At 39.3% G+C, this 26,938-nt stretch overlaps 1 protein-coding gene across 1 annotated transcript in view; it reads right to left on the bottom strand.

Moving 5' to 3' along the window:
• LOC126260543 (E3 ubiquitin-protein ligase MYCBP2-like) overlaps nt 1-26,938 on the bottom strand; it is an 831,093-nt gene that overhangs the window by 717,345 nt on the left and 86,810 nt on the right. Inside the window, exons 5-10 of the mRNA XM_049957878.1 lie at nt 24,287-24,422; nt 10,424-10,602; nt 10,170-10,337; nt 9,834-10,052; nt 9,165-9,369; nt 3,122-3,289 (exon numbers count right to left, since the gene is read on the bottom strand). Coding sequence (XP_049813835.1) covers nt 3,122-3,289; nt 9,165-9,369; nt 9,834-10,052; nt 10,170-10,337; nt 10,424-10,602; nt 24,287-24,422 — 1,075 coding nt within the window. The remainder of the gene's footprint in view (nt 1-3,121; nt 3,290-9,164; nt 9,370-9,833; nt 10,053-10,169; nt 10,338-10,423; nt 10,603-24,286; nt 24,423-26,938) is intronic.

Below are 26,938 nucleotides of genomic sequence, written 5' to 3'. Positions count from 1 at the left end.
GGGATTGAACCGTTGTCCTCCCAAATGCGAGTCCAGTGTTTTCCATCATGACTGGGATTCCAAACTGTCTTTTATAAGTACATTTCAGAGAAAGTATTTAGTTTTGTATTGCATGATATCTTGTGATGTCCACTGTACTTACACCATTATATTGTTGGATGATCAAAGTGTCTTCTGGTAATGACAGTAGGACTGAGGAATAAGCATACTACCAAACTAGACTTCCTCGTAAGTTTCTGGTAGTCAACAGTATAACCCAATTATAAGTTTATGCCCAACCTTGACACTTAGTCCTACCCAAACCAAGTCACATGCAGCCTCATAGTCTATCTCAGTTGATTTGAGTTTCTTGTTTACTGAGCCAAATATGCCACATCCATTTCCTATTAGCTTATCCTTTTGACATGCAGTTATATTTACCCCAAAAATATCAGTGCCATAAACTTTGTATTTTATTCAGCTTTCTGTTGCTGGTATCATATGGGATCCACTGCTTCAGACTCTTCAAACTCTGGGACTTTGTTGTGAATACTCTTAATACTTCTGGGTCTTCTACAGTTACCAATATCTGGATTACATGTAGAATTGCCTACGTTAAAAAAATCTTTGTGCACTCTAAATGTAGTCATCTATTGCAGTATCAGCCTTACGATGTGTAGTGCATAGGTGACACATTTGGGAGGGACCTGAAGTTCTCAACCCTATGGTGCAAATCCACTCAAATAATATAAGCAGCATCTGCCACTAGGAACAAACAGACTGAAAAAAATTGCAAAATGTTTATTTTGTAACCAGACTGGTGAGGTTTAGTCCTTTTCCTTCATCCCTCTTCCTTCCCCTTCTATCAGAATAAGAAGCCATTGGCTCCAAAAGCTTGCACATTTCCTTAACTTTTTTATATGTGTCTTCTCTTCACTAAGCAGGTTTTTTAATCTAATTGATTAATCTGTAAAACCATACCACATTCAAATGAAAACATCAACATTTAGAACTGACAGTAACTCTCATACGAATGATATTAACACAAAGAAATAGCCTTCCAATAAATTACAAAAAATGAGCAAAAGTTGAAAAAAAAACAGCAACAATGATACAAGTGGAAACAAATTATAATGAGCTTCTGACTCTAAAGACATATGATGAATTCAGCAAGGTAAAATAGGTAGCTGGGAAAGAAATAGTATAATGGTAGTATTAACAGCAAGCACAAAATGACGAGATGGACATAGGAGGTACAGAAGTAAAAAATTCTTGCTTTCTCTTGCTGTATATACTAATTCTCAATCTAATATGGTCATCCACTTTGTACTTCCATGTTTTCCCTACTAACAACATGAAAATTACTCTCCCCTTCCAATTCAGAAGTGTGAGTCTTCAAAATTTGTTATCAAATGTTTCATATTCCCGTTAGATTTGACATAAATCTATATCTACCAAGTGCCGCTTTTTACTGTCTGAATATGATTTGCAGCTTTCATTTCTAGCTTTTTATTTAAACAATTATGGGTATCCATAATCTCCCAGTATCACTTCAAAATGTCATAACTTGATAAACTAGTCATTATTTGAAAATATAATCTGATTGATAAAAAGCTCTACTCACCAAGTGGCAGCAAGAGAAAACACATACAAAAGATATGGAACTGCATAAGCTTTTGGGGCCAGTGGCTCCTTCTCCTGGCAGAGGGGCTCAAGGGAAAGGAAGAGGGATGATGGAAAAGACTGGCAGACTTAGGAAATGGGGAAAGTTGTGGAAAATTTGATCAGAACCTCACATCAGCTGAGACTTATGGATCAGTAAGTCCTTCTGAGAAGAGGAAGATCCACTGGCTCTCAGAGCTTGCAATTTCCATATCTTTTATGTGTGTTTTCTCTTGTCGCTTCTTGGTGAGATGGTTTTTTATCTACGCAATTATATCATATCTTGGAAACTATTAGAGATACAATATTTTTCATTTGTTCTTAATGGATGATTTGACTTGGAATGCATCTAAATGATGACAGGCCATAAGAAGGGACAGTGTATCATCTCATATGTACAATTCAAATATGTGACAATGGAACAGTGGAATTATTGACACCAGTACAGGAGAGCACCACCAGCAAAACAAGCATAATGTGGTACTTCAAAAACTTTAAAGAGACATGCTGTGTCAAAGACTTTTCTCAAAGCTGACGTCCCCCTCTGTCTCAAGCATTTGTTGAAAGAGCGCAAGTTGCATTTCAATGCGTCCCACAGAAGTCAATTCGTCATGTTTGTCATGTATCATGTGAATTGCAGGAAGCAAGATCAATTGTCCATAAAGTTTTACATAAGAAATTATGATTTTTTCACCACTGGTCCCCATGGGTGCAGGCAATGACTACAAGAAATAGTGCCTGATTTCAGATGAAGCAATGTTCCACATTACTGTATATATGAATTTCTACAACATTGGTATTTGGGATCCTAAAAACCCACTCTGCACAAAGAATTCATCTGTAGTAGCCCAAAGTTTAATGTTTGGCATGGTCTAATGTGCTACAGAGTGAGAAGCCCATTTTTCTTCACAGAGAAAACCATGTAGGGAAGGTTTCTGCTATCACAGATTGAAGAACTGCAACCATCCATCATCTTCCAGCATAATGATGCACCACCATGCACTTCTTTTTGTAGGGTTACATCAAGGATTGTGTATAGCCAACACCAGTCACTGATATAGCTAACTTGAATGAATCAATGAAGAAATCAGAACTCTTGATGCTGCAATGCTGACCCATACATGGACACAACTCAAATATTGCTGTAATATTCTATGAGCAACGAGTAGGGCACATACTGAAATTCTGGTTTAACAGGGAAAAACTTCAACAGCTGTTATATGTTTTACAACAAACCATGTTGCTCTGTCTGTAATAATTTCCAAGTCATACTTTTTTTAAAAATGATAGCAGGGCTTTATGGACACCCCATATATTCTGATATTCTACAAAAGATGTTGCTAGCAATACTGGATAACTGTTTCTGATTGTTGCAGCAAAATTAATGCAGACCATGGTTGACTATCATCATACAGATACCTTACAGGAAGATGGCATAATCCATTCACATAAGAAAGTGAAAACATAATTTGTCACATACCTGTAGCAGGATCACAGTGGGCTGTATCTTTGCCGAACATAAGCAGTTCCCCTTCCCTTGTAACAAGAGCTGTTGTGCCATTATTACATGCAGCATGTACAATAACTTGGCCCTCTACTTTAACCATTTTCTTTGGCTTTACAGGTTTTGGCTGCCTACGGGCTTTACCTAAAATTAAATATAAAATGAATAGTTATCTGATCAAAATAGGGAAGTATAATGTTTATTGTAAAAAAAATAAAAATGAGTGACAGTGAAACCACCCAACACCATAATTCTGAGGCATGTCACACATGACCATCAGGCAGATAATACAGGTTCCTACAAAAGTTATGAAGTTCAAAATGCTGTATGTTCCAATCTGAAACATATATTCATATTTTATACATGAAATATATCTTGTAATATCAGCAATTTTTGTATTGGTGTCACTTCTATTTCACAGTATTACACCACAGTTTGAGAAATAGTTATATGGGTGTTTCAAGAGGGACAGTATATACCAGATGATTCAAAAACAAAGAAGCGATTTCAATTGTTTGTTACAGACAAACTATGAAAGACAGAAACATATTGTGCATGTCACTACATAGAGGAAGGTTCAAAGTTTTGACACAGTTGCGCTGTTTTTTGTTTGTAGCAACATAGTGATTACAGAACAAAATAAATCATTTTATGTGTTGGAATTTAAGCAAGTTCAATCCATTGTCCAAGAAAAAAGAGATTTCAATTGTTTGTTACAGACAAACTATAAAAGACAGAAACACATTGCACATGTCACTAGATAAAGGAAGGTTCAAAGCTTTGACACAGTTGCACTGTTTTTTGTTTGTAGCAACACAGTGATTACAGAACAAAAGAAATCATTTTACGTGTTGGAATTTAAGCAAGTTCAACCCATATTCCAGGAGCGCAATGTGCATTCCACCATAAATTCAGCAAAAATCTATCTCCGCACAAGCAGATTTATGACTGCCATACGAAATTCTTGGATGTTGGTTGCATATGCAAAGGGAAGAGCACTGGTTGACCATGCACGACTGATGAAAATGTCAAGCATATCCCAGATGTGTTCACAAAGTGCCCTCAGAAGTCCACAAGACAGATAAGCCAAGAACTTCAGGTTCCCCAAACAATAGTGTGACAAGTTCTGAAACGACACCTGCATATGAAAACTTAGAAGTTGCACTTACTGCAGCAATTGTGTCCCAGTGACCATAAGAGAAGGTGCAAATTTTGGATTTCAATTCTCCAGGTGATGCGAGATGAAACTTTTTCTGAATGACTCATCTTTTCAGACGAATTGACATTTCATCTATCGGGTAAAGCAAACCACCATAATGTAAGAATTTGGAGGCCACAAAATCCTGGCATCATCATCAAACATGAAAGAGACTTCCTGAAACTGAATGTGCTTTCTTCTGTTTATGTTTACAAAGTTTATGTACCTTTCTTTTTGTGGAGGAAATTGCAACATGAATGTAATATCTGGACATGCTGAAAAATTGGTTGTTTCCTCAACTTCACAAAGATGCCAATGATTTTATTTTTATCCATAATGCCCTCCCCCCTTTCACCTTGAGGTGCGGAGGTTGGCTTGACAACAAGATCTTGTTCATTGCTTCTGGCCTCCCATGTCGCCAGACCTCGCACCTTGTGAGTGTTTTCTGTGGGGGAATATAAAACATAGTTTTTGCCTGCTTATGGCAGTTACTCTTCAAGAGGTGAGAAATCGAATTGTTGGGGCTGTTGATTCAATAAACAGAAACCTTTTGATTTGTGGGTGGAATGAAATGGACTACCATTTCGATGTTTCTTGAGCAACACATGGTGCTCACGTTGAGTGTACAGTATAGTGTCTATGTGCACATAAACTTTGAGCCTTTCTCTATCTACTGACATGCACAATGTGTTTCTATCTTTCATGGTTTATCTGTAATAAACAACTGAAATGAGTTTTTCCTTTTTGAATCACCCTGAATTGTAGAAGTTGGTGGTACAGACTAAAAACTTCCATGTAATGTGATTCAATTTTTATCAGTTACAGTGATTCATCTAGTTATAGAGGTAAGTTTTCATTTTGTGTATCATTCTTCAGTTGCTATGGGTTTATTTGTCAACTCACATTTTTGTTTCAAACTTCAAGTTGTGAAGCTATGCTTTAATACATGTAATTAAAATTTTCAACTATGGTTGCGATTTTTTGGCCAATTCCACTGTATCATTTAAGCATACCACACATATTTGCAAATGCTGAATACCTGTGTATGGGTTTTGTAATGGAAATGCTGCTGTTGCTTGTAGAGAAAAGGTAGATGATTTCCTAGCTGCAGAGAATCAGAGTCCACAGTGTTTGCTCATGTTTTCACTAAATTGTGTAAGACTTTTGCAGTGTTCAAAGACATATCTCACCTGAGTGCACAAATGAACAGTGTGGATGAAGTAAAAGTTGGTAAAATGTAGTCTTCCAACAAGCACATGCACAGTTTCTACATGAATTGGCATTGCACACACAAGAATGTGGTAGATGTTACATATGAATGGTTTCAATCATTTTTATTCACAGTGATGGTGACATAAAATGTTTTATATTATTACACAGTTATAAATTATGTTAACGGCAACTATTGTTAATATTAATGTAGAAATAAAACAGAATATTAAAAATTGTTCAAGTTCTAAGTAAATAACTTCCAGCTTGCATTATTAAATTTGTTACAGGCAGCCTCAGAAGAACTTGAGTTTTGCCAATTAACTAAAAATTAGGCTATTAACCCTTGCACCAAACCAATATAAAGCAAATGTTCAACTTTCTGGCTATAAGATTAAGTGGATGCTCTGAATATCCAAACAACATCAACAGACCACAAATCTTGTTTCCTGCATTGTGGAGAATGTCGTGTCATGTCGTGTCGTGTGACTAGGGCCTCCCATTGGGTAGACCATTCGCCGGGTGCAAAACTTTCGATTTGATGCTACTTCGACAACTTGCGCTTACATGGGGATGAATTGATGATGATAAGGACAACACAACACCCAGCCCCTGAGTAGAGAAAATCTCTGACACAGCTGGGAATCGAACCCGGGCCCTTGGGATTGACATTCTGTCGTGCTGACCACTCAGCTACCGGGGGCTGACATTGTGGAGAATGATTGATTGGCACAAATAATAATAATAAAGAGTGAGTATATATATTTGGTTGGTGCATAAGTTCGTAGCATTTTTCCATAAGTTCAATAAACACAAGAGATACACATAACAGAGACTTTAGTGATAAATAATATATTCTCCTTCACTACTTACAGCCATCTGCCAATGCTGGGATAACTTTTTGATTCTGCGACTATAGAAGTCACATGGTTTAGAGATGAAGAACTTGTCAAGCCACGTTCAGAGGACATTTTCTTTTGGAAAGGAAGTTCCTTGAAGATTGTTCAACAGAGAGCAGAAAAGGTGAAAATCTGAGGGTGCAGAATCAAGTGAAGAAGGTGGGTGTGGAACGACTTCCCAACCCAACTCCTGTATAGAGTTTTTTGTCAGTCTACCAGAATTCAGGTGGGCATTATCATGGAGGAGAATCACTTCATGCAGTCTTCCAGGTTGTTGTTCTTGGACTGTGTCTGCAAGATGTTTCAGTTGTTGACAATAAATGTCAGCAGTGATGGTTTCACTTCAGGGAAGTAATTTGTAGATAAAAACTTATAGCAATCGGAATAATAACATGCAAAACAAAAATGCTATGAACTAATGCACCAATCTAATAGGTACACAATGTGCATTCATTAACTGTAGCCCATAGTTTCCAGTCACTTACAACTGTTTGCAGAATGCACTCTAACTGTCCGCATTCTGTGTTCTCTCTCTACCTGGGAATGGGGCAATGTCGTTATCAGCAGGACTTTCCTCTCAGATTGATGTATTACTACATCCCACTCAATACAGATGTTTGGAATGTGGACCACGACATTTTAATCAGTGCACCATACGTCAAATAGGGCTGATGCAATGCAGTCTGAGCCAGTTCCTAATGCTTGGCATACCCACTTTGCAGCACTTCTAGTGTCCGAATCAGATTTCTGTTCACTTAATTTCCAGGCTCATTAGTGACTTTCATCAAAAATATGAGCTCCTATGACATCATACACATAATCATATCGTTCACATCCCAACCAATACAATGCTGACCTGTAACACACCATCATACCCATACGACATATACTAAGAATCACCAGTAAACCCACATCAGATGTAGTGCAAAAGGTGACAATGAGCCTAAGAAGTACACTCTGCTGACTTCATCACAGTATTGTTTCTGTAGCTTCAGTTGAAGCTGATGCACCCAGATGCTGACAGCAAAGCCCACAATAGTGTAGCTTTATGATATAACCGCATCAAATGCAACAATAATTTATAGTTGGGAGTGCCAGCATGAGCAGCCTTATGTATAATTTTAGCCACTTTCTGAGAAAAGGATTTTACATGTTCTAGAAAGCTCCTTTTCTTGTATACAAGAATTCCTAGCTATCTGCAAACAGTGTTGTAATTTATAGGGATTCCATCAAGCCTGAGGAACGTATTTGTAGCAGGAGGAACTCTTCCCTTCAAATGTGTGTGTGTATGTGTGTGTGTGTGTGTGTGTGTGTGTGTGTGTGTGTGTTGCCCATGCACCACAGCTACATCTGAACATGCACATCATTCATCATTTCCTCAAGTCTCACCCTGAAGTCTGCACACACAACTACTAGAATCTCATCTCCATACGTAGCGGCACCTTCAACAGTATCTTCCCTGTTTAGCAGATGTAATAGGGAGGTCAATACTAAGATCTCTGATCAATAGACCACTTACACAGCCTCATGGAGAGACCTTGGCAATCTTTTTGATTACCTTGCTTAGCTCCTCTAGCTACTGGACACTACATATGCTGCAATAATCAACAAAGCTCTTATACAGACATCTGGGGACCCTGAGATCTCAGAGGCATGCAAACATTGCAGGCCACCACAGATTACTGAATTTGCCTGGGATACTAATCATGACATTCAACAAGGAGGTGACTGTAGATGATTGGAATTTTATCTCTGGCTCATTGCATTTCAGCAACTAGTCCATTAGTACTGTTTACTGATGACGCCGCTTTCACACATGACAGTATCTATAACAGCCATATATCACACTGGTGGTGCAACAAAAACCCACAAGCCTCTGTGGAGACACCTTTTCAAGAACGTTTCTCTGTAAATGAGAGGTGTAGGATGATAGACAATCAACTGATGGAGCCTCTTGCATTACTGCATCTTCTTACAGGACCTAGTTATCTGTACTTTCTTGAGAATAAGCTTCCAGAATTATCAGAATCGCTTCCTTTGTCTACAAGGGTGAATATGTAATTCCATCATGATGGGGCCCCACATATTCTAGTCATCACATTGTAGTCATCAAATTCTAATGAGACATCATATAAACCCAACATTCCTATCAGAAGACAGGTCAGCAGAAATTATCACATTCATTGGCCATCAAGATCCTCACACCCTACCCCTTTAGATTTTTTGTCAGTGGTGATAGTTGAAAGGCGAGAGCTAGAAATATAAAAGTAAACACAAGAGATGGATTGATCAATCAGATTATGAATAGTGTGCCCTAATAAAAAAGGTGACCTCAGAAGAGCTACACTTGTGGTTACCAAGTGAATTCAAAAGGGCATTGAAGTTGGAGGTGGGATTTATGATATTCAACTACAAACTTAATAATCTGAGGTTGCTTATCACCTTCTACGAGTATTTGTTTCAGTCACTTTTTAAACAGCTATACCTCTGAAACAAATAAAAACTGGACACTTGTTTTGTGGAATGTTTTACTTGAAAAAAGTCTAAGAGCACCTAAAATATTTATTATTCCTCCTTTAACACCCTGTACTCTGCAGTTATTTATTTATTTATTTTATAAATTATCATAAAAACTACCACACTTTTCTTAAGACACATTTTATTTTTGAAACTTTGTTTCATGTACATGTACACATGATGAAGAATATCTTACTCTGATCGCCATCTTCTCCTCTTCTTGCTGTTCCGACAAAAAACACAGATCCATCTTCAGAGATCAGCACTGCATGAAGACCTTCATGACCAACAGCATAGTGGGTTATTTTAGGAGACTTAGTGATTGGTAGTTCAGCCCATTTGCCATTTCTGAGGCCTCCTTGTTTGATTCCAAGACTTGCCGATTTGCCACAATAGAAGACCTGAAAGCAGGGGGAAAGCAGTGAAGCATTGTATGTTACTAACTACACCAATATAAACACAAAAATGTGTTTCTCAGACATATTTTGTTCTGTAGCATTTTTTACTGTCACTATTTAATTAAAATGCAAAGAAATTCCTGTTAGTACATTTTTGGATATTTATCTGCTTTGCATTGGGAATATCTTTTGGCAGAATATACAATCATTTGCTTTTCTGAAGTTTTGATACAACTTTTTTTTTACCATTAACTACATTTTAAGCTGCTACAGGATCATCACCACATGGAAGTGATACAGGAATAGTATCTGATGATGAGCTTGCAGTGGCCTGAAAACTAGTTAATGGTACAGAAAATAAATTATATCAAAACTTCAAAAAAAGCAATTGTTGCAAATTCTACTCAAATAAATTATTAATTTAAATCACAGTTCCATTCCAGGATGTAGAGAATTTATTGCCTTACCTTTCCTGAGTTAGTTCTTATTAAACCAAAATCCTTCCCTGCAGCAATCACAGCTATTTCTTCATCATAGCCAATCTGTACAGTGTGTATCATGGTTTCTTCATCAAATGTAGCATATCCAAAAACATCAACACATTTTCTTGCTAACTTAAGGGGAAGTTCATTGACTGACACAACGGGTGAACTGGTAGGATTTATTGTACGAACAACAAAACCATCCTGAAACATATACATGAAGTGCAGATGTATAGTAACTAGAGTTCTCATTAATTCTTACTCAATTGAAGATGCTAAATATAGCAAAATTTTTGGAAAAAGTGATGATAAATATCGTACATCTTTCGCTGCTGTAATCATTCCAAGATTTTCTCCATCAGAAAACATTACGCAAGAACCGCAATCTTTCCCTTCCAGGGAAACAATATCCATGACTTTCAACGATTCTCTGTCCATAAGCAGGAGCTCACAGCCTTTTTTCCCAACAAATTTGAAGTACAGCATTCCCTATGAAGTAAACACATGCAGTATCAATTCACACTACAATAAGAAGCCGAAACAATGACAAATAAAGTTACAAAATAAATACTCACATAAGCAAATCCTAGCCATCCTTTTTCATCAATAAAGAAATCTGATTTGTGGATGTATATGTTAGCCTTTACAGTTCCACCGTAACCAGAGCCTATCTTGAAAAGACCTTTTGACGTATATAAGTATAAATATTGTCCATCACTTGCCAGTGATTTTGTGGTCTGACTGCTGTGAATATCTGTTAACACAAATGGAAACACCTGTCTCAGTTGCCTTAATACTAACAAATCTGAAATATGTAGCTATTATTTGATGAATCAAAAGCACAAGAGATAAACAGATGTGTCTTACAATTAAAGAAAACTTTGTAGATCTACTCAAAGGTGAATGCCAAGGTCTCAGACTTGCTAGATCAGTTTTAACAACTCTTAAACATTACAGCAATCCCTCAACCTTTATATCTCAATTATATTTCATGATGATAAGATGTTATTGTTTTTCTTGTGGTCTTCAGTTTGAAGAATGGTTTGATCCAGTTCTTCATGCCACTCTATCCTGTGCAAGCCTCTTCATCTCTGAATAACTACTGCAACCCACATCTTCCTGAATCTGCTTATTGTATTCATCTCTTGGTCTCCCTCTACGATTTTTATCCCCCCCCCCCCCCCCTCCGCACTTCCCACCAATACTAACTTGGTTATTCCTTAATGTTTCAGAATGTGTCCTATCAACTGATCCCTTATTTTAGTCAAGTTGTACCACAAATTTCTTGTCTCCCCAATTCTATCCAGTACCTCCTCATTATTTACACAATCTACCAATCTAATCTTCAGCGTCCTTCTATAGCACCACAACTTTAATTTCTAATACAAATTTTTCTTTGTTTTCCTTTACATTTGCTCAATGTACAGATTGAATAACATTGAGGATAGGCTACAACCCTGTCTCCTTTCTCAGCTACTGCTTTCCTTTACTGAGTCACAACTCTTTTGACTGCTGTTCATTTCTGTACAAGTGGTAAACAGCCTTTTGCTTGCTGTTTTCATCCCTGCTACATTCAGAATTTTAAAGAGTATATTCCAGTCAACATCGTCAAAAAGCTTTCTGTAAGTCTAAGAATGCTATAAATGTAGATTTACCTTCCCTTAACCTCTGCTAAGATAAGCAGTTGGGTCAGTATTGCCCTGTATGTTTCTACATTTCTCCAGAATCCACACTGATCTTCCCCGAGGTTGGCTTCTAACAATTCTTCCACTCTTGTGTAAGGAATTTGTGGTATTATTTTGCAAGCATGACTTGTTAAACTGACAATTCAGTAATATTCACTCCTGACAGCATCTGCTTTCTTTGGAATTGGAATTATTATATTCTTCTTGAAGTCTGAGGGTATTTTGCCTATCTCTTACATCTTACATATTTAATAGCAGATGGAACAGTTTTGTCATGGATGGCTCTCCCAAGGCTATCTGATGGAATGTCATCTGCTCTAGGGGCTTTGTTTTGACTTTGGTCTTTCAGTGCTTTCTCATATTCCTCTCGCAGTATTGTATCTGCTATCTCATCGTCATCTGCAGTCTCTTCGCTTTGTATAACATTGCCTTCAAGTTCATCTCACATGCACAGACCGTACACTCTCTTTCCACCTTTCAGTTTTCCCTTCTTTGCTTGGTATGAATTTCCATCTGAACCCTTGATATTCATACAGGTGCTCCTCTTTTCTCCAAGGGCCTCTTCAATTTTCCTGTAGGTGGTATCTATCTTTCACCTAGTGAAATATGCTCCTAAACCATTACATGTGTCCTCTAGTCGTTCTGGCTTAGCTATTCAGCAGTTTTTAGACATTTATGTTCCCTTTGGCCTGTTTCATTTGCTGCATTTTTATATTTTCTCATTTCATCAGTTAAATTAAATGATAGCAATGTTTTGCGAAACTCTTCCAATCATTCCTTTCCCATTTCTAGTCATACTTATTAATAAAATTCTCACAATTTATAACACACATTGCAGTCAGCAACCAGAAAACTTTTACTATCCACTGAAAAGGAAAAGAAAACTGACGGGGATGAAAACTGCAACCAATCAGGAAACCCCCTTAGCTTTGCCTCAAGAATTTTCAACACACTGTGCAATAAACTAACAATAAGTTTACAAAAGACAGGAGATTTTGTGTGGGAGCGTTAGTGATAAAGTCATCCAGTATTTCAATGTAATCCACCTTAATATGATAACTACAAAGACTGCAACAACGATATTCAGGAACAGTAAACAAACAGGGTTAAATTGAAACTTCCTACAGGGAACAACAGCATACAGCACGAAAAATGAGTAATGGGCATGATAATTAAAACCCAGAACAGTTTGATGTGAGATGAGCCTCCAATGACTCTACATCTACATACAAATCAGCAAAGCACTCATAAGTGGATAGCAGAGGGTACTTGGCATTGTACCACATGTTAAGGTATCTTCCCATTCCCACTGCACATGGAGCATGTGAATAATAACTGCTTAGATGCCTCTGTGCATCCTGTAATTAGTCTAATCTTCCCTTCACTGACCCTAAAGGAATGATATATAAGAATCTAAAGATTATCTATAGATTCTTAAATTAACACTGGTTCTTGAAACTTTGTAAATAGGATTTCATGGGATAATTGGCATCTATCTTCACGCATCTGTCAATTTGAGTTTTTCAACACTTGCGTGACACTCTCCCATGAATCAAACAAAACTGTGACAATTTGTCCCACCCTTCTTTTTATACGTTCAATATCCCCTGTTGGCCGTATTTGGTATGGATCCCACACACTTGAGCAATGTACTAAGATGGTATGCACATATGACTTGTACACAGTCTTCTTTCTAGACTGACTGCATTTTCCCAGTGTGTTGCCAATGATCTGAAGTATGCTAGCTGCCTTACATATGGCTGAGCCTATGTAGTCACTCCATTTTATATTCCTACAAATTGTTACAGCCAGATATTTTATATGAGTTGAGTGATTCTAAATGCGACTCACTGGTGTTGCAGGATACAATTTTTTTGAGTTTTGGAAAGGTATAACATTACTTGTATGATCATATAAAACAAGTTGCTATTCTTTACATCACTTTGAAATCTTATCAAGATTTTTCCAGAATGAATTTTCTCTTCGTAGCAGAGCATATTCTGATTTGAACCTTCCTGGAAGGTAGGAGATGAGGTACTGGCGGAAGTAAAGCTGTGAGTGCAGATTGTGAGTCATGCCTAAATAACTCAGTCGGATTAGTACTTGCCATAAAAGACAATGGTCTCAGGTTCAAGCTCTTGTCCAGCACAGAACTTTAATCTGCCAGGAAGTATCTTATCAAGATGTGACTGAATGTTTGTGCAGATTTTTTCAGACAGTACTTCACTATAGATAACAGTATCATCTGCAAAAAATCTGGCGCTACTATTAATATTGTTTGTCAGGTCATTAATATGCAACATGAACAGCAACAGTCCCAATACACTTCCTTGAGGCACACCAGAAGGTACTTCTACCTCTTTCCATTCAAGGTAACATGTTGCATTCTTGATCCCATCATAAATTTTGTTTGATATCCCATATAACAACACTTTTGTGATAAGCAGACAAAATCTTTTGGAAAGTTGTGAAATACTGTATCCATCATTTGAGTAGAGCACAAGTTGGTTTTTACAAGACTGATGATTCATGTTCATTAAAGTGTTTAAATCATATATACAATGGATAATGAATACAACTGTGTATTTTCTAATAAAAAAAAAACATAAAGGCTGAAAAAAATGAAGGGATCAAAAAGCAGTTGCATTACTCATAGTGCTAACCCAGAGAACTTAAATCATTACTCGTCTTGAAAACTAAATGGACTGATGACTAGAAATTGCATGAAAATAAAATAAAATTTGATACAAACTTGTGAAATGCCTAATTTTTAAATGAAAATTTATTAAATACATCAATAATACTATTCAGTCTCCAGAAATAAAAAAGTATTTTATTTCATATTTGATATTTTGCATTTTTGCACCACATTTTAATTTATTCTGAATACTGTTATTTTCATCCAGTTAATAACTAAAAATATCAACAGTTATTTTCATTAAAACATTATGATTCACATTCATTTATTAACATTTCCATTTGTTAATAAATATGGAATTTCAATGAAAGTAAAACAAAAAAAAATGTTGCTAGCCAGATTCAAAGCATAAACTTTACAGCTACCAGACTTTCACATCAACCATTCAGCTACCTAGGACTGAGATTCAACGACTTCTTTTGTACTTCACAGCACTCAGAAACCCAGTCCATAAGGTCCGTTTGTTAGATAAAAACAAATCTGCAGTACTTTGTAGCTAGTTCGCTTTTGTTATGGTTCCTTGTGTGTCATAATGATGTTCTTAATAATAGCTGAGAAGCTGAAATAAATCACAATAGCAATTAGTAGTTCTTGGGTTTTGACTGTTCAAGACTCCCAATCTTTTTAACAATCTTCATCAAGTTATTTGAGTCTTCCTTCCTTGTACAGCACCCTCACTTCCAACATATGCAACAGAATAATAACTAATTGTATATGAGAGAACAGATCAGATTACATGTCACATTCCCTGTACTCAAGCCTCATTTTGTTTCTACATGTGCTTGGCATATGTTTGAGGCTCATGTTCCAGAATGTGCCTTCAGTGATATTAAGATGACTAGACTTCCTGAGTCATGATATCAGCACAATTCTGTGAGAATTTGTTATGAGACATGTCACTTGATGATGTCCATTGAACAAAAATGGTTGTGACATAATAAATGTACCTTAAGACAGCTGTGGTGATTCTTATTAATATTAAACCAAATTAAAGATTACATTGCCAACAATAATAACAAATTTATAATGTCAGCAGTTGAAGCACTCACAAAAGAAGCTGTTAAAGTGTTGTCTCTGAAGACTGGAAGAAAGCTGTCCATAAAATGCACTGCATCATGGTAAGAGCATGGCAGAATGAAGCTGTTTTAGAAAATTCAGAGGAGGACATGATTATTTCATTAAATAACAACAGTGACAGTGACACTTTGAGCATTGTGATAGTGATAAGACTCCTGTCAGTGGAGTTTTCTAAAACAGATGTTAAAACATAGTGCAGCTCTTCCAGAAAACAATGATGCCAGCACCATCTCTGTACACTGAGAGGTTTGTGAGTTTGAGCAAGACGAATGAAATGTAAGATTATGCTCCTGTTCATGCAGGACATGGAAACTCTGCTCTGTGCCTCCACATGCTACTGTCAAAGTGACAGTGTTTAAGTAATTCTGAAGAGACTATGGGTCTTCCACAGGGATATGACCATTATGGCAAGAGGACGGGAATAAATGTAGCATAACGATGGACCAGAATATTTCATATATTAGCTGGATTGATGGGGTACCATTTTGGGAGAAGGAAAGATTGTAAGAAGGATGGGCATGATGATAGGGAGTTGAAGCTCCAGTGAAGAATACAGTCAAGCTTTCTGAGTCTGTGGTGACACTGGATAACATGAGGTAGAGGTGACGTGCTCCATTGCTACTTGTTTGTGTAGTGGTTAGAAGATTAGGGGCATGTGTGTGTGTGTATAGTATAGGACATCTGTTTACAGACTAGGTCTGAAGGGTAGTGAGGGCTTTAGTAAGCCACTCAGCATATGGGAAATGGATGCTTTTTAACTGCAGATGTGTTGTAAATGCGTGGCCCAGCTGTACAGCAGACATTTTTTAGTGTGGAAGGCATGGTAGCTACCAAAATGGAAGTACTTCAAGGGTTGGGGTTGGTAGACTGATATGTGCAGAGGTTTTCATGTAGCTACCAGAGTGGTGGCTGTCAATGATTGTTGAGATGGCACACTGTTTTAAGGATGAACATATGGAATAGATATGATAGAAGCTGTTGATGCTGTCAAGGAATGAGAATAACTTCTTGGTTCTGGGTCCAAATCACAAAAATACCATCAGCGAACCTAAGCCAGACAAGTAGTTTAGGATATTGGGGGCTAGAAATGTTTCTCTGGGTTTTTGGAGTGTGAGTGCCATGTGGATCCCCTTGGGCATGCCACAGAATCACTGTATATCTTCCCCTTAAGGGAGACATAGCTATGGTGAAGGATGCAAAATCTCATGTATTCTTACAAGGGAAACTTTCCATCACACCTCACTCAGATTTATTGGTAAGATGGCCCAGTCGATAGCCTGTCAAAAACTGAACACAGTTGTTGTTGTTATGATCTTCAGTCCAGAGACTGGTTTGATGCAGCTCTCCATGCTACTCTATCCTGTGCAAGTTTCTTCATCTCCAAGTACCTACTGCAACTTACATCCTTCTGAAACTGCTTAGTGTATTCATCTCTTGGTCTCCCGCTATGAGTTTTACCCTCCTCACCGCCCTCCAATACTAAATCAGTGATCCTTTGATGACTCAGAACATGTCCTACCAACCAATCCCTTATTTCTCTTCTCCCCTACTCTATTCAGTACCTCCTCAGTAGTTATGTGATCTACCCATCTAATCTTCAGCATTCTTCTGTAGCACCACATTTAAAAAGCTTCTATTCTCTTCTTGTCTGAACTATTTATCATTCATGTTTCACTTCCATACATGGCTACACTCCAAACAAATACTTTCAGAAAAGACTTCCTGGCACTTAGATCTATACTCAATGCTAACAAATTTCTCTTCTTCAGAGATGCTTTCCTTGCCATTGCCAGTATACATTTTATATCCTCTCTACTTCAACCATGATTAGTTATTTTGCTCCCTAAATAGCAAAACTCATCTACTACTATAAGTGTCTCATTTCCTCATCTAATTCCCTCAGCATCACCTGATTTAATTCGACGACATTATATTATCCTCATTTTGCTTTTTTTGAAGTTCATCTTACATTCTCCTTTCAAGACACTGTCCATTCTGTTCAACTGCACTTTCAGTTCATTTGCTGTGTCTGACAGAATTACGATGTCATTGGCAAACCTCAAAGTTTTTATTTCTTCTCCATGGATTTTAATTCCTACTTCAAATTTTTCTTTTGTTTCCTTTACTGCTTACTCAATATATAGATTGAATAACATCAGGGATAGGCTACAACCCTGTCTCACTCCCTTTCCAACCACTGCTCCCCTTCCATGTCCCTTGACTCTTATAACTGCCATCTGGTTTCTCTACAAATTGTAAGTAGCCTTTTGTTCCCTGTATTTGACCCCTGCCACCTTCAGAATTTGAAAGAAAGTATTCCAGTCATCACTGTCAAAAGCTTTCTATAAGTCTACAAATGCTGGAAAGGTAGGTCTGCCTTTCCCTAATCTATCTTCTAAGATAAGATATAGGGTCAGTATTGCCTCATGTGTTCCAAACTGATCTTCCCCGAGGTCAGCTTCTACCAGTTTTTCCATTCATCTGTAAAGAATTTGTGTTAGTATTTTGCCTTATTAAACTGATAGTTTGGTAATTTTCACACCTTTCAACACCTGCTTTCTATGGGATTGGAATTATTATATTCTTCTTGAAGTTTGAGGGTATTTTGCCTGTCTTATACATCTTGCTCACCAGATGGTAGAGTTTTCTCATAGATGGCTCTCCCAAGGTTATCAGTAGTTCTAGTGGAATTTTGCCTACTACCAGGGCCTTGTTTTGACTTAGGTCTTTCAGTGTTGTGTCAAACTCATCACATAGTATCATATCTCCCATTTCATCTTCATCTACATCCTCTTCCATTTCCATAATATTGCCCTCAAGTACATCGCCTTTGCACTGAACCTCTATATACTCCTTCCACCTTTCTGCTCTCCCTTTTCTGCTTAGAACTGGTTTTCCATCTAAGCTCTTGATATTCATACAACTGGTTCTCTTTTCTCCAAAGGACTCTTTTATTTTCCTGTAGGTAGTATCTCTCTTATCCCTAGTGACATATTCCTCTACATCCTTAGATCTGTCCTGTAACCATCCCTGCTTAGCTATTTTGCACTTCCTGTCGATCTCATTTTTGACATGTTTGTATTCCTTTTTACCTGCTTCATTTACTCCATTTTTATATTTTCTCCTTACATCAATTAAACTCAATGTCTTCTATTTTTTATTCATTATTAAACCTACTCCTGCATTACCCCTATTTGATTTTGTATTTATAACCCTGTATGCACCTGACCAGAAGTCTTGTTCCTCCTGCCACAGAACTTCACTATTTCCCACTATATCTAACTCTAATCTATCCATTTCCCTTTTTAAATTTTCTAACCTACCTGCCTGATTAAGGCATCTGACATTCCACACTCTGATCTGTAGAACACCAGTTTTGTTTCTCCTGATAACGACGTCCTCCTGAGTAGTCCCTGGCTGGAGATCCAAATGGGGGACTATTTTACTTCTGGAATATTTTACCCAAGAGGATGCCATCATCATTTAACCATACAGTAAAGCTGCAAGCCCTCAAGAAAAATTATGGCTGTAGTTTCCCCTTGCTTTCAGCCGTTCACAGTACCAACACAGCAACACCATTTTGCCATTTTGGTTAATGTTATAAGACCAGATCATTCAATCATCCAGCCCCTGCAACTACTGAAAAGGCTGCTGCCCCTCTTCAGGAACCACATGTTTGTCTGGCCTCTCAAAAGATACCCCTCCATTGTTGTTGCACCTATGGTATGGCCATATGGCTATCTGTATTGCTGAGACACACAAGCCTCCCCACCAACAGCAAGGTCCGTGATTCATGGGGGGGGGGGGGGACGACGACTTAAAATATTAAAACAGATCAAGCATGGAAACAGGAAGAAGGTGCACAGAACTGTGGAATAAAAAAAAAACCAAAACAGAAACAACGAAAGATCAAAGAACAACAAGTGCAATAAAGAGCAACCTGAAACAGCAAGGGCATTGTTGTTAGGTGGTCATCGTGTTGGATTACCAAGCGAGCAAGCCGTTTATAGAATATGAGTAATGTGGTAAGAACGCATTACCAACACAAGTAAATGGGATGAATAGTGAGAGTAGGCAAGGTACTACATTGGATGTCGCACAGGAATAAAATCAACAAATAAACAGGTGTGAACTATGTTACAACAAAAGAATTAAAGAGTCAAGACTTCCAAAATTGATCGCAACGTCAAAAATGTTAAAAACATATTTTTGACAGAGCACAGAGAAACCGTGATGTTCTAAAACCATTGCATTCATTTGTTGTAGCTTAAGTGACAAACTATTATGTTTATTCATTTCCTTGGGAATGATTACATTTGTATTCATACAAACACCTATATCAAACAAGGAGGCATATCTCACACACTTACCAGCCGTACAAATTAGGTGCGTTCATAAGAGATTCCTATCATATGACACACGTACTATCACTAATGCCACATATGACACACCAAATGTATTTTCCTGTGGAGGATTCGGTTTACTTGCTGCCTTGTCACCAAACATTTGTGGTTCCCATTCGAAAGCCACTTCCTTTTGGCTACTAATAGAGTAGATGTGCAGAATCAACTATCATTATAGGTCCCTACTTTACACCTTGCTGTTGCAAAAGGACGTTGCACCACAACACAGGTGCAAATTTGAATAAAGTGATGAAGTGAACAGTGGGGTAGGAGAGGGGGGGGGGGGGGGGAGTTGGCATGAGGGATATTTGAACACGACTTGCCTGTGTGACACTACAACACCATGACCACTTAACCATGATCCATTTTTCTCTTTGTCTGCTCTACATTGCACATCATCTTGTTCCTTAACTGTTCACTGTTTCTATTTTGCTTTCTTTCCAAAGTCCAGTAAACCTTCTTCCTGATTTCATGCTTTATCTGTGTTCAGTTTTTTATGGGCTGTCCAATGGGCCCTCTTACTACTAAATCTGAGGGGGGTGCAATTGGGAGTTTCCCATGTTAGTGTGTTTGATTGATGGTGTGTTTTTGGATGTATAGCCAAGTTGTTGACTGCAATAACAGGCTGGACGGAGTCCATGCCATATCTGTGGGCATTCACTGACTCCTACTGCTGCCACTATCAACCGATAGGCTTAAGTTGTCTGCCAAAACCAGCTTATGTGCCAGCAATTCGGTACACTCCGGCAAATGCACCACACATATGTAAATTTTCTGGACAATGACCAAAAGATGTGAACTCGTTGTTGATGGTATCTCCTGCAACCGCCACAATGAGGTGCCAGCCTCACCACTAGCAGAGTGAACCTCAATGATCCAGGCACTGCAATCAAGTCATGTGCTCAACATGGACACCAATTTACCTGCCTATTTAATATACTCCTCAATGACTGGGAGCCAGCATTTCTTTACACTCCAGGCTTTTCGTTGGCAGTACCTAGCAGCCCACGCATTGGAGCACAAGCATTTGCTTCATGCTCACACTGGCCATACTCACTGGCTCATCAATTAGAACTAAGGCCAGCTCTCCATAGTGTCCATTCAGTAGCAGTTACAACGCTGACTCGGACACCAGCTATGACTCACATATTTGGTGGACAGTTACTCGCCAAGTGTTAACTATTCTTGTAACGCAAAGTGTTAACTCTTCCTGTAACTCAAGAAAACTGTGAAGGGTCAATATATTATTATCAATAAACCTTTGTTCTTTTTCTACCTGGGAGCCAGTATAAGCACCATGCCACTGGCCATGACGGTCAAGACAAAAAGTAAACATAACAACACAGCTTGCAGTACCTGAATAAGATGACTGGGTCAGTCATCAAAGTACAACGACTGGGCAGTACACTTCAGTTAAAGATGTATTTGGTTAGAAGGAAGCGATAGCATTCAATGGCACCCTTGTACTGTAAACTGTTACTGGGGCACTTAGAGGAAGCTTTTCACAACTCATACCACTTAGGTTCTCTTCCCCCCCCCCCCCCCCCCCCAATGCAAACTTCTATGAATTATGTAGATGGGAACTGTCCTTACAACACATCATTTGATTCCGCAATCCTTCTAGTCTCAAACTATATTAGCCTCTATTCCACATCCACCTCCATCCCAGTATTCACATCTCCAACTTCACCTCATTAATCTACATTCACACTTTCCTCTCTGAAGTTTCCCTCTTCCCTTGTTCTACCTCCACCCTTTTCTGAATCCACTGTGCCATCTGTTTCCATGACACCATAACTTTCCCTGCTTGTGCCAAAGTCAGCTCACCATAGCCAGATTACTATCCTGTTCCTTTGCCACCTCTCATTCCCAACTATCAGTCTTCCTTCCCTCCACCTCTTTCACCCCTTCCCGTGTTGTTTCTCCAATCACCATCTGCACCTGCCATGACACTTCACACCAGTTAGGACGCAGCACTTGGGCAATGTATTTGGCCAAAACAATGTAGTCATTGAGAGAGAGAGAGAGAGAGAGAGAGAGAGAGAGAGAGAGAGAGAGAGAGAGGGAGGGGGTGGGAGTGGGTAGGGGGGAGGGGGGGGGGGAGGGAGGGAGGGAGGGAGGGAAAGATAGATATGAATTATCATGCTTGCCATTTGGCACAACCCAGGAGCGTATGTGGCTTGTCGAATGCCCTGGCCATTGAACACTACTGACCAAGTGAATCAGGATAATTACAGAGGTCTAAATCTGGATAGCCAGATGGAAATCTGAACCATATTACTCATGAATAAAAGTACTATAAACTTACTCTGGTGCCACACCATTCGATAATAATAAAAAGCCGGAAGGAAGAAACTGGGAGCACTTGAAAACAAAAGCTAAACAGAGCAGTTGAGAATTAAATGGTCAAATAAAATGTTTTCGCAGATAAAATGTAAGTATGACATGCAAGATGACAGTTGATCACGGAAGTAACAGGTTTTTGGCACATGTAATAAAGCCTCATTTCATTCAAAGTAAACATTCCCAATGTGACAATACCACATGTGCAAGAGAGTTCTTGTGATTGCACACGTGCACTTGTTCGCATTCCTGCATATGCTTGAAGATTTAGGGCTGTTTCTAAAACATTCAGAACCAAATGTGAATAAAACCTAAAAAGAGAGAAGACACAAACTGAGTTATAGTCTCATTCACACTCTCCGATTCTAATCATCTACACTTGCAATTTTATTCTGTCACTCAAACTGTGAAAAGGCCATGACTTGGTCATAATTCTAAAGCCTTTTCGAAATACAAATAAAATAATAATTTGTGGTCAGTTGACAGCTTCCAAAAAAATGTTGATGAGCCAACAACAAAGACAATAAAAACTGCTCCTTAGTATTTTAATCAGCAAGTCAGACACTTCGCAGAACCAAAAAAATATGTATTATAATTGTCTTGCTGCCAGCTAAGACAGAGGGCAGATCTGCAGATAAACCAGCCTCTGCTACTTGTTTGAACACAAAACACAATAAGTTTAACTGTGGCGTACTGTGAATTGGACTCCACAAGACCTACATATTGGAGGATCCTTTCACTGAATCAAGAAGCATAATTGTACTGTGTCCTATTTGGTGATAAGTGAGGCCTACACTCATTTATGTGACCACGAGGGTATGGCACAGCCAAGTTACTGATTTTGTCAGTCACAGTTTATTGCCCATAATTTCCAGTAGTCATCTTCCACCTGATACACCTCTTAACACCTCAACAGGAAAATGATAACCTATAGCAGGACAACACACTAAACCACAGGATCACAAAAGAAGAAATGCCCCAGCTTACACCCATCAGTGAGCACTATCATAAAATTTCATAGAATTTAGAGTTAAAAATTTTCAGCAAATATTGCCACAAAATATCACATCTGCAGTCAGTGTTGAGTATAATCCTTTCCAGTTTATTTCTAGTTAATTTAAAATTTTCAGCAATTATTGCCACAAAATATCACATCTGCAGTCAGTGTTGAGTATAATCCTTTCCAGTTTATTTCTAGTTAATTTAAATTCCTCTGAACTGGAGCACAGTGGCCAGAAAAAATACGTAAAAACATTCAGGAAAGGGTTCAAACATTTTAGTAACTTTGTCTAATGAATTTGGTTCTCAAACAGGAACTGCCTTTCACAACAGATATTAACAACATAATTTCTTCTTTGTGCTAAAAACCTTCTTTGAGTTCTCTGACTTTGATTCTTGTATTCTTTACTTTCTACTTCATGTACCTGATGTAAGATAAAAAACCCTCAGTGACAACTTTTAATACACATGAGAAGACACTCTTCAGTTGGCTGATGACTTTTGCATGTTTACAATTAGTATTTACTGTTACTTTTATGTGTTACTGAGTCTTCTCCAAGGTTCAGTGCAGCAGTGTGAGTCTACTGCAATGCACCTAGTAAAACAGGGCAACAGGTGCCAAGATGCATGTACCAGTCACTGCTGGCTAGCCAGATTGAATTGACAAAAATAGCCAATTCCATGTAGTTATGCCATAACATAATTGTTGCATTGAAATTAATGTTAGGGCCTTAATCTTTTAGTAATGTAAAAGTTCTTGAGCTGGTAAGAGCTCAAGATGAGCTGGAGTTTTATATTAATTGTAATTGCTGTTGTGGCCAATAAATGCAATGTTCGTGCTGAAATTGCTGGAAATTGTTGATAAATGAATAGTTTGTGAGAACTGGTGAGAAGAAGTGTCATGTTTCCAGATTCATATCAGTACGAAGATTCCGTTACTTGAATAAGACAAGGCATATGGTGTCATTAGCTACACCTTAAAAAATGAAAAATGTATTCAGAGTTTGATGCAATGAATCTGGAGCCTCGCATTGTTCTTCAACATAAGACTCACTTTCCACCACATCATTCTCCCTCTCTGCGTCATTTCCATTATTATCTCCAAATTCTTTTCCAAATGTTAAAAACTATGCATGGCAATCCACACAATGAAACATTAATAAAAAAAATTAATGCACTGTTGTTAAATCAAGAGACAATTAATGGTGTTAGCATGAATAACAACATATTTACCTGTGCCAATCTTGACATGAAATGAATCAATTCTTGATGTTTTAGGAACACCGTGGGAAATCCAATCTGGTCGAACAAGTTTACCAAGCAAAACCCCATGGACACTCCTCTGAAGTGCTGTTAACACTGCTGGCATCTGTAAAATTCAAACTAACATCAGCTAAGGGGAACCAATCCTAGCATTGTTATTTATTAACAATAAAATAGACTACTGTCAATACTAATCAAGACATACTTGTTATAACTTCAAGTTGAACAAACATATTTCAAGGAAGACGCAATACATGAAAGTCACAGATCAAGTAAACAGAGTAAGACATGTGTACACTTTAACAGTCAAATCATAACTGAGTCCGAGTCTAGCGGCCGCTGGCTGGCTGGCCGCTTAGGTGGCACTGCTGCTGAATGGTTGGCCGACAGCGCCGCATGTAGAGGACGTGCGTAACTGCGCGGCGGCACTTTGAAACATCAGCGAGTCACAACACTTTTCCCCCCTTTGAAGTTTTTGTACAGGCCTTGATGGAGGTAGCCCGTAGATTGCTAACATCCATAGGTGTTGTTTGACTGGCCATAAAGTCTCGAGAAGGAGGCTTCCCGTACGGACGGAAGTGTCCCCGATGATAATGGGTCGAGATGACAGGAGACGTGGGGGTCGAATCTGCTGAGGCCCCGTGCACCAATCTGCCCGTTGCGGCAAGTCCGGTTGTTATAATAGGAGACATCGGCGATGTGTCCGTGTCCGTAGGAGAAGGAGGCGAGTAGAGTTGCTCCGACAGATGATGGTCATCTGGTTCCTGCATGGGCACGTCTCCTAGTGGCGTCAGTTCTTGTGCTGGCACCGATATGATGGTGAGAGGACTGCGTTGTGAGTAATGAGAGATTCCAGTATCCCAAGCATGTAGCAGCATCCGGAACAGGCGTTGCTGGCACATGAGGCCGAAGCTGGTCCAAATGACGCACTGCAACACCCGTGTCCATCTGGACTTCACACAGGCGTTGGCCACGGAGTCATAAGATGCGGCCAGGACTCCATTTTGGCCGCCTGTGATATCCCCGTACCCATACAAGGTAGTCGGTGGTGAATAGGCCAAGCGAAGGCACCCGTGGTCATGAGGTGGAAGGCCGCAGAAGATGAAGTAGCGTGCGAGGCTGTCGGCCACGTAAGAGCTCAGCCGGGCTGTGGTCGCCCATGGGGGTGAAATGGTAAGAAGCCAGAAATTGGAGAAGGGCATCATCAGCAGCAGAATAAGTCAATAGTTTCCTCATCTGAGCCTTAAATGTGCGGACCAGTAGTTCAGCCTCACCGTTTGACTGTGGATGGAACGGAGGGGCATGATGCCGTGATGGGCACAAAAATCCGCAAAATCAGAAGAGGCAAATTGCAGACCATTATCAGTAACAAGAGATGAGGGAAGGCCTTCCAAAGAGAAAATGCGAGCTAGAGCATTGGTGGTTGCCACGGTGGTAGGCGACGTGCAACGGACAATGAAAGGAAAGTTAGAGTAGGCGTCAATAACAAGAAGCCAATAAGTACCTAAAAAAGGTCCCGAGAAGTCAGCATGAATATGCTCCCAGGGCTTCTCAGGCGAAGGCCATGGTGACAAAGATGACTTCATGGCGGCGGCCTGTGATGCACAAGGGCCGCAGGCAGCAACCATGTGTGCGATTTCAGAGTCGATGCTGGGGCAGTACACATGACAGTGCGCCAGAGATTTTGTGCGAGAGACACCCCAGTGCCCTTGATGAAGGAGGTGCAAGATCGAAGCACGCAAAGATGTGGGTACCACAACACGCAGCGAAGCATTTTCGGTGGAAAGGAGGATAACACCATCCCTAGCTGTGAGGCGGTAATGCAAAGCGTAGTAGTCCACAACGGATCAGAAGCCTTAGTGGATGGACGATCTGGCCAACCCTTCTGAATACAGCGTAAAACCCGGGAGAGGGTAGGGTCAGAACCCGTAGCAGCCGCCAGCCGGTCCCCAGTGATGGGGAACCCGTCCACAACCCGCTGCTCAGCAACATCCAGGTGGAAACACAAAAGTTCATCCCTATCGAATGCCAGATCAGGACCCATGGGAAGGTGAGACAGTGCATCAGCATTCGCATGTTGAGCCGTCGGCCGGAAATGAATCTCATAATTGAAACGAGACAAGTAAAGAGCCCAACACTGGAGGCGGTGTGCAGCCTTGTCAGGAAGTGACGTTGATGGATGAAACGAGGAAACAAGTGGTTTGTGATCCGTAACAAGATGAAATTTGGATCCGTAGAGAAAAACACCAAGAGCATAATTAATGGCCAAAGCTTCTTTTTCAATTTGAGAATACTTTTGTTGGGCATCCGTGAGCGTTTTGGAGGCATAAGCAATGGGTTGTTCAGAACCGTCAGAAAAACGGAGCGCAAGGACTGCACCGACCCCGTATTGAGAGCCATCCGTGGCAAGAACAAGATGTTGGCCTGGTCGATAAGTAGCCAGGCACGGGGCCTGTTTCAGCATAGTCTTCAATTTCTGGAAAGACCCATTGCATGACGCGGACCAGTGAAAAGGCATGTTTTTATGCAACAGGCGATGCAACGGCTGAGCCATCGAAGCAGCAGATGGTAAAAACTTGTGATAGTGTGCTATTTTCCCCAAGAAGGCCTGCAGTTCCTTAA

Source organism: Schistocerca nitens, chromosome 5 (genome assembly GCF_023898315.1).
Source record: "Schistocerca nitens isolate TAMUIC-IGC-003100 chromosome 5, iqSchNite1.1, whole genome shotgun sequence".
In the NCBI taxonomy this organism is placed as follows: domain Eukaryota; kingdom Metazoa; phylum Arthropoda; class Insecta; order Orthoptera; family Acrididae; genus Schistocerca; species Schistocerca nitens.
Note: the sequence above shows the minus strand (reverse complement) of the source record. Positions and strands in the feature narration are given on the sequence as shown.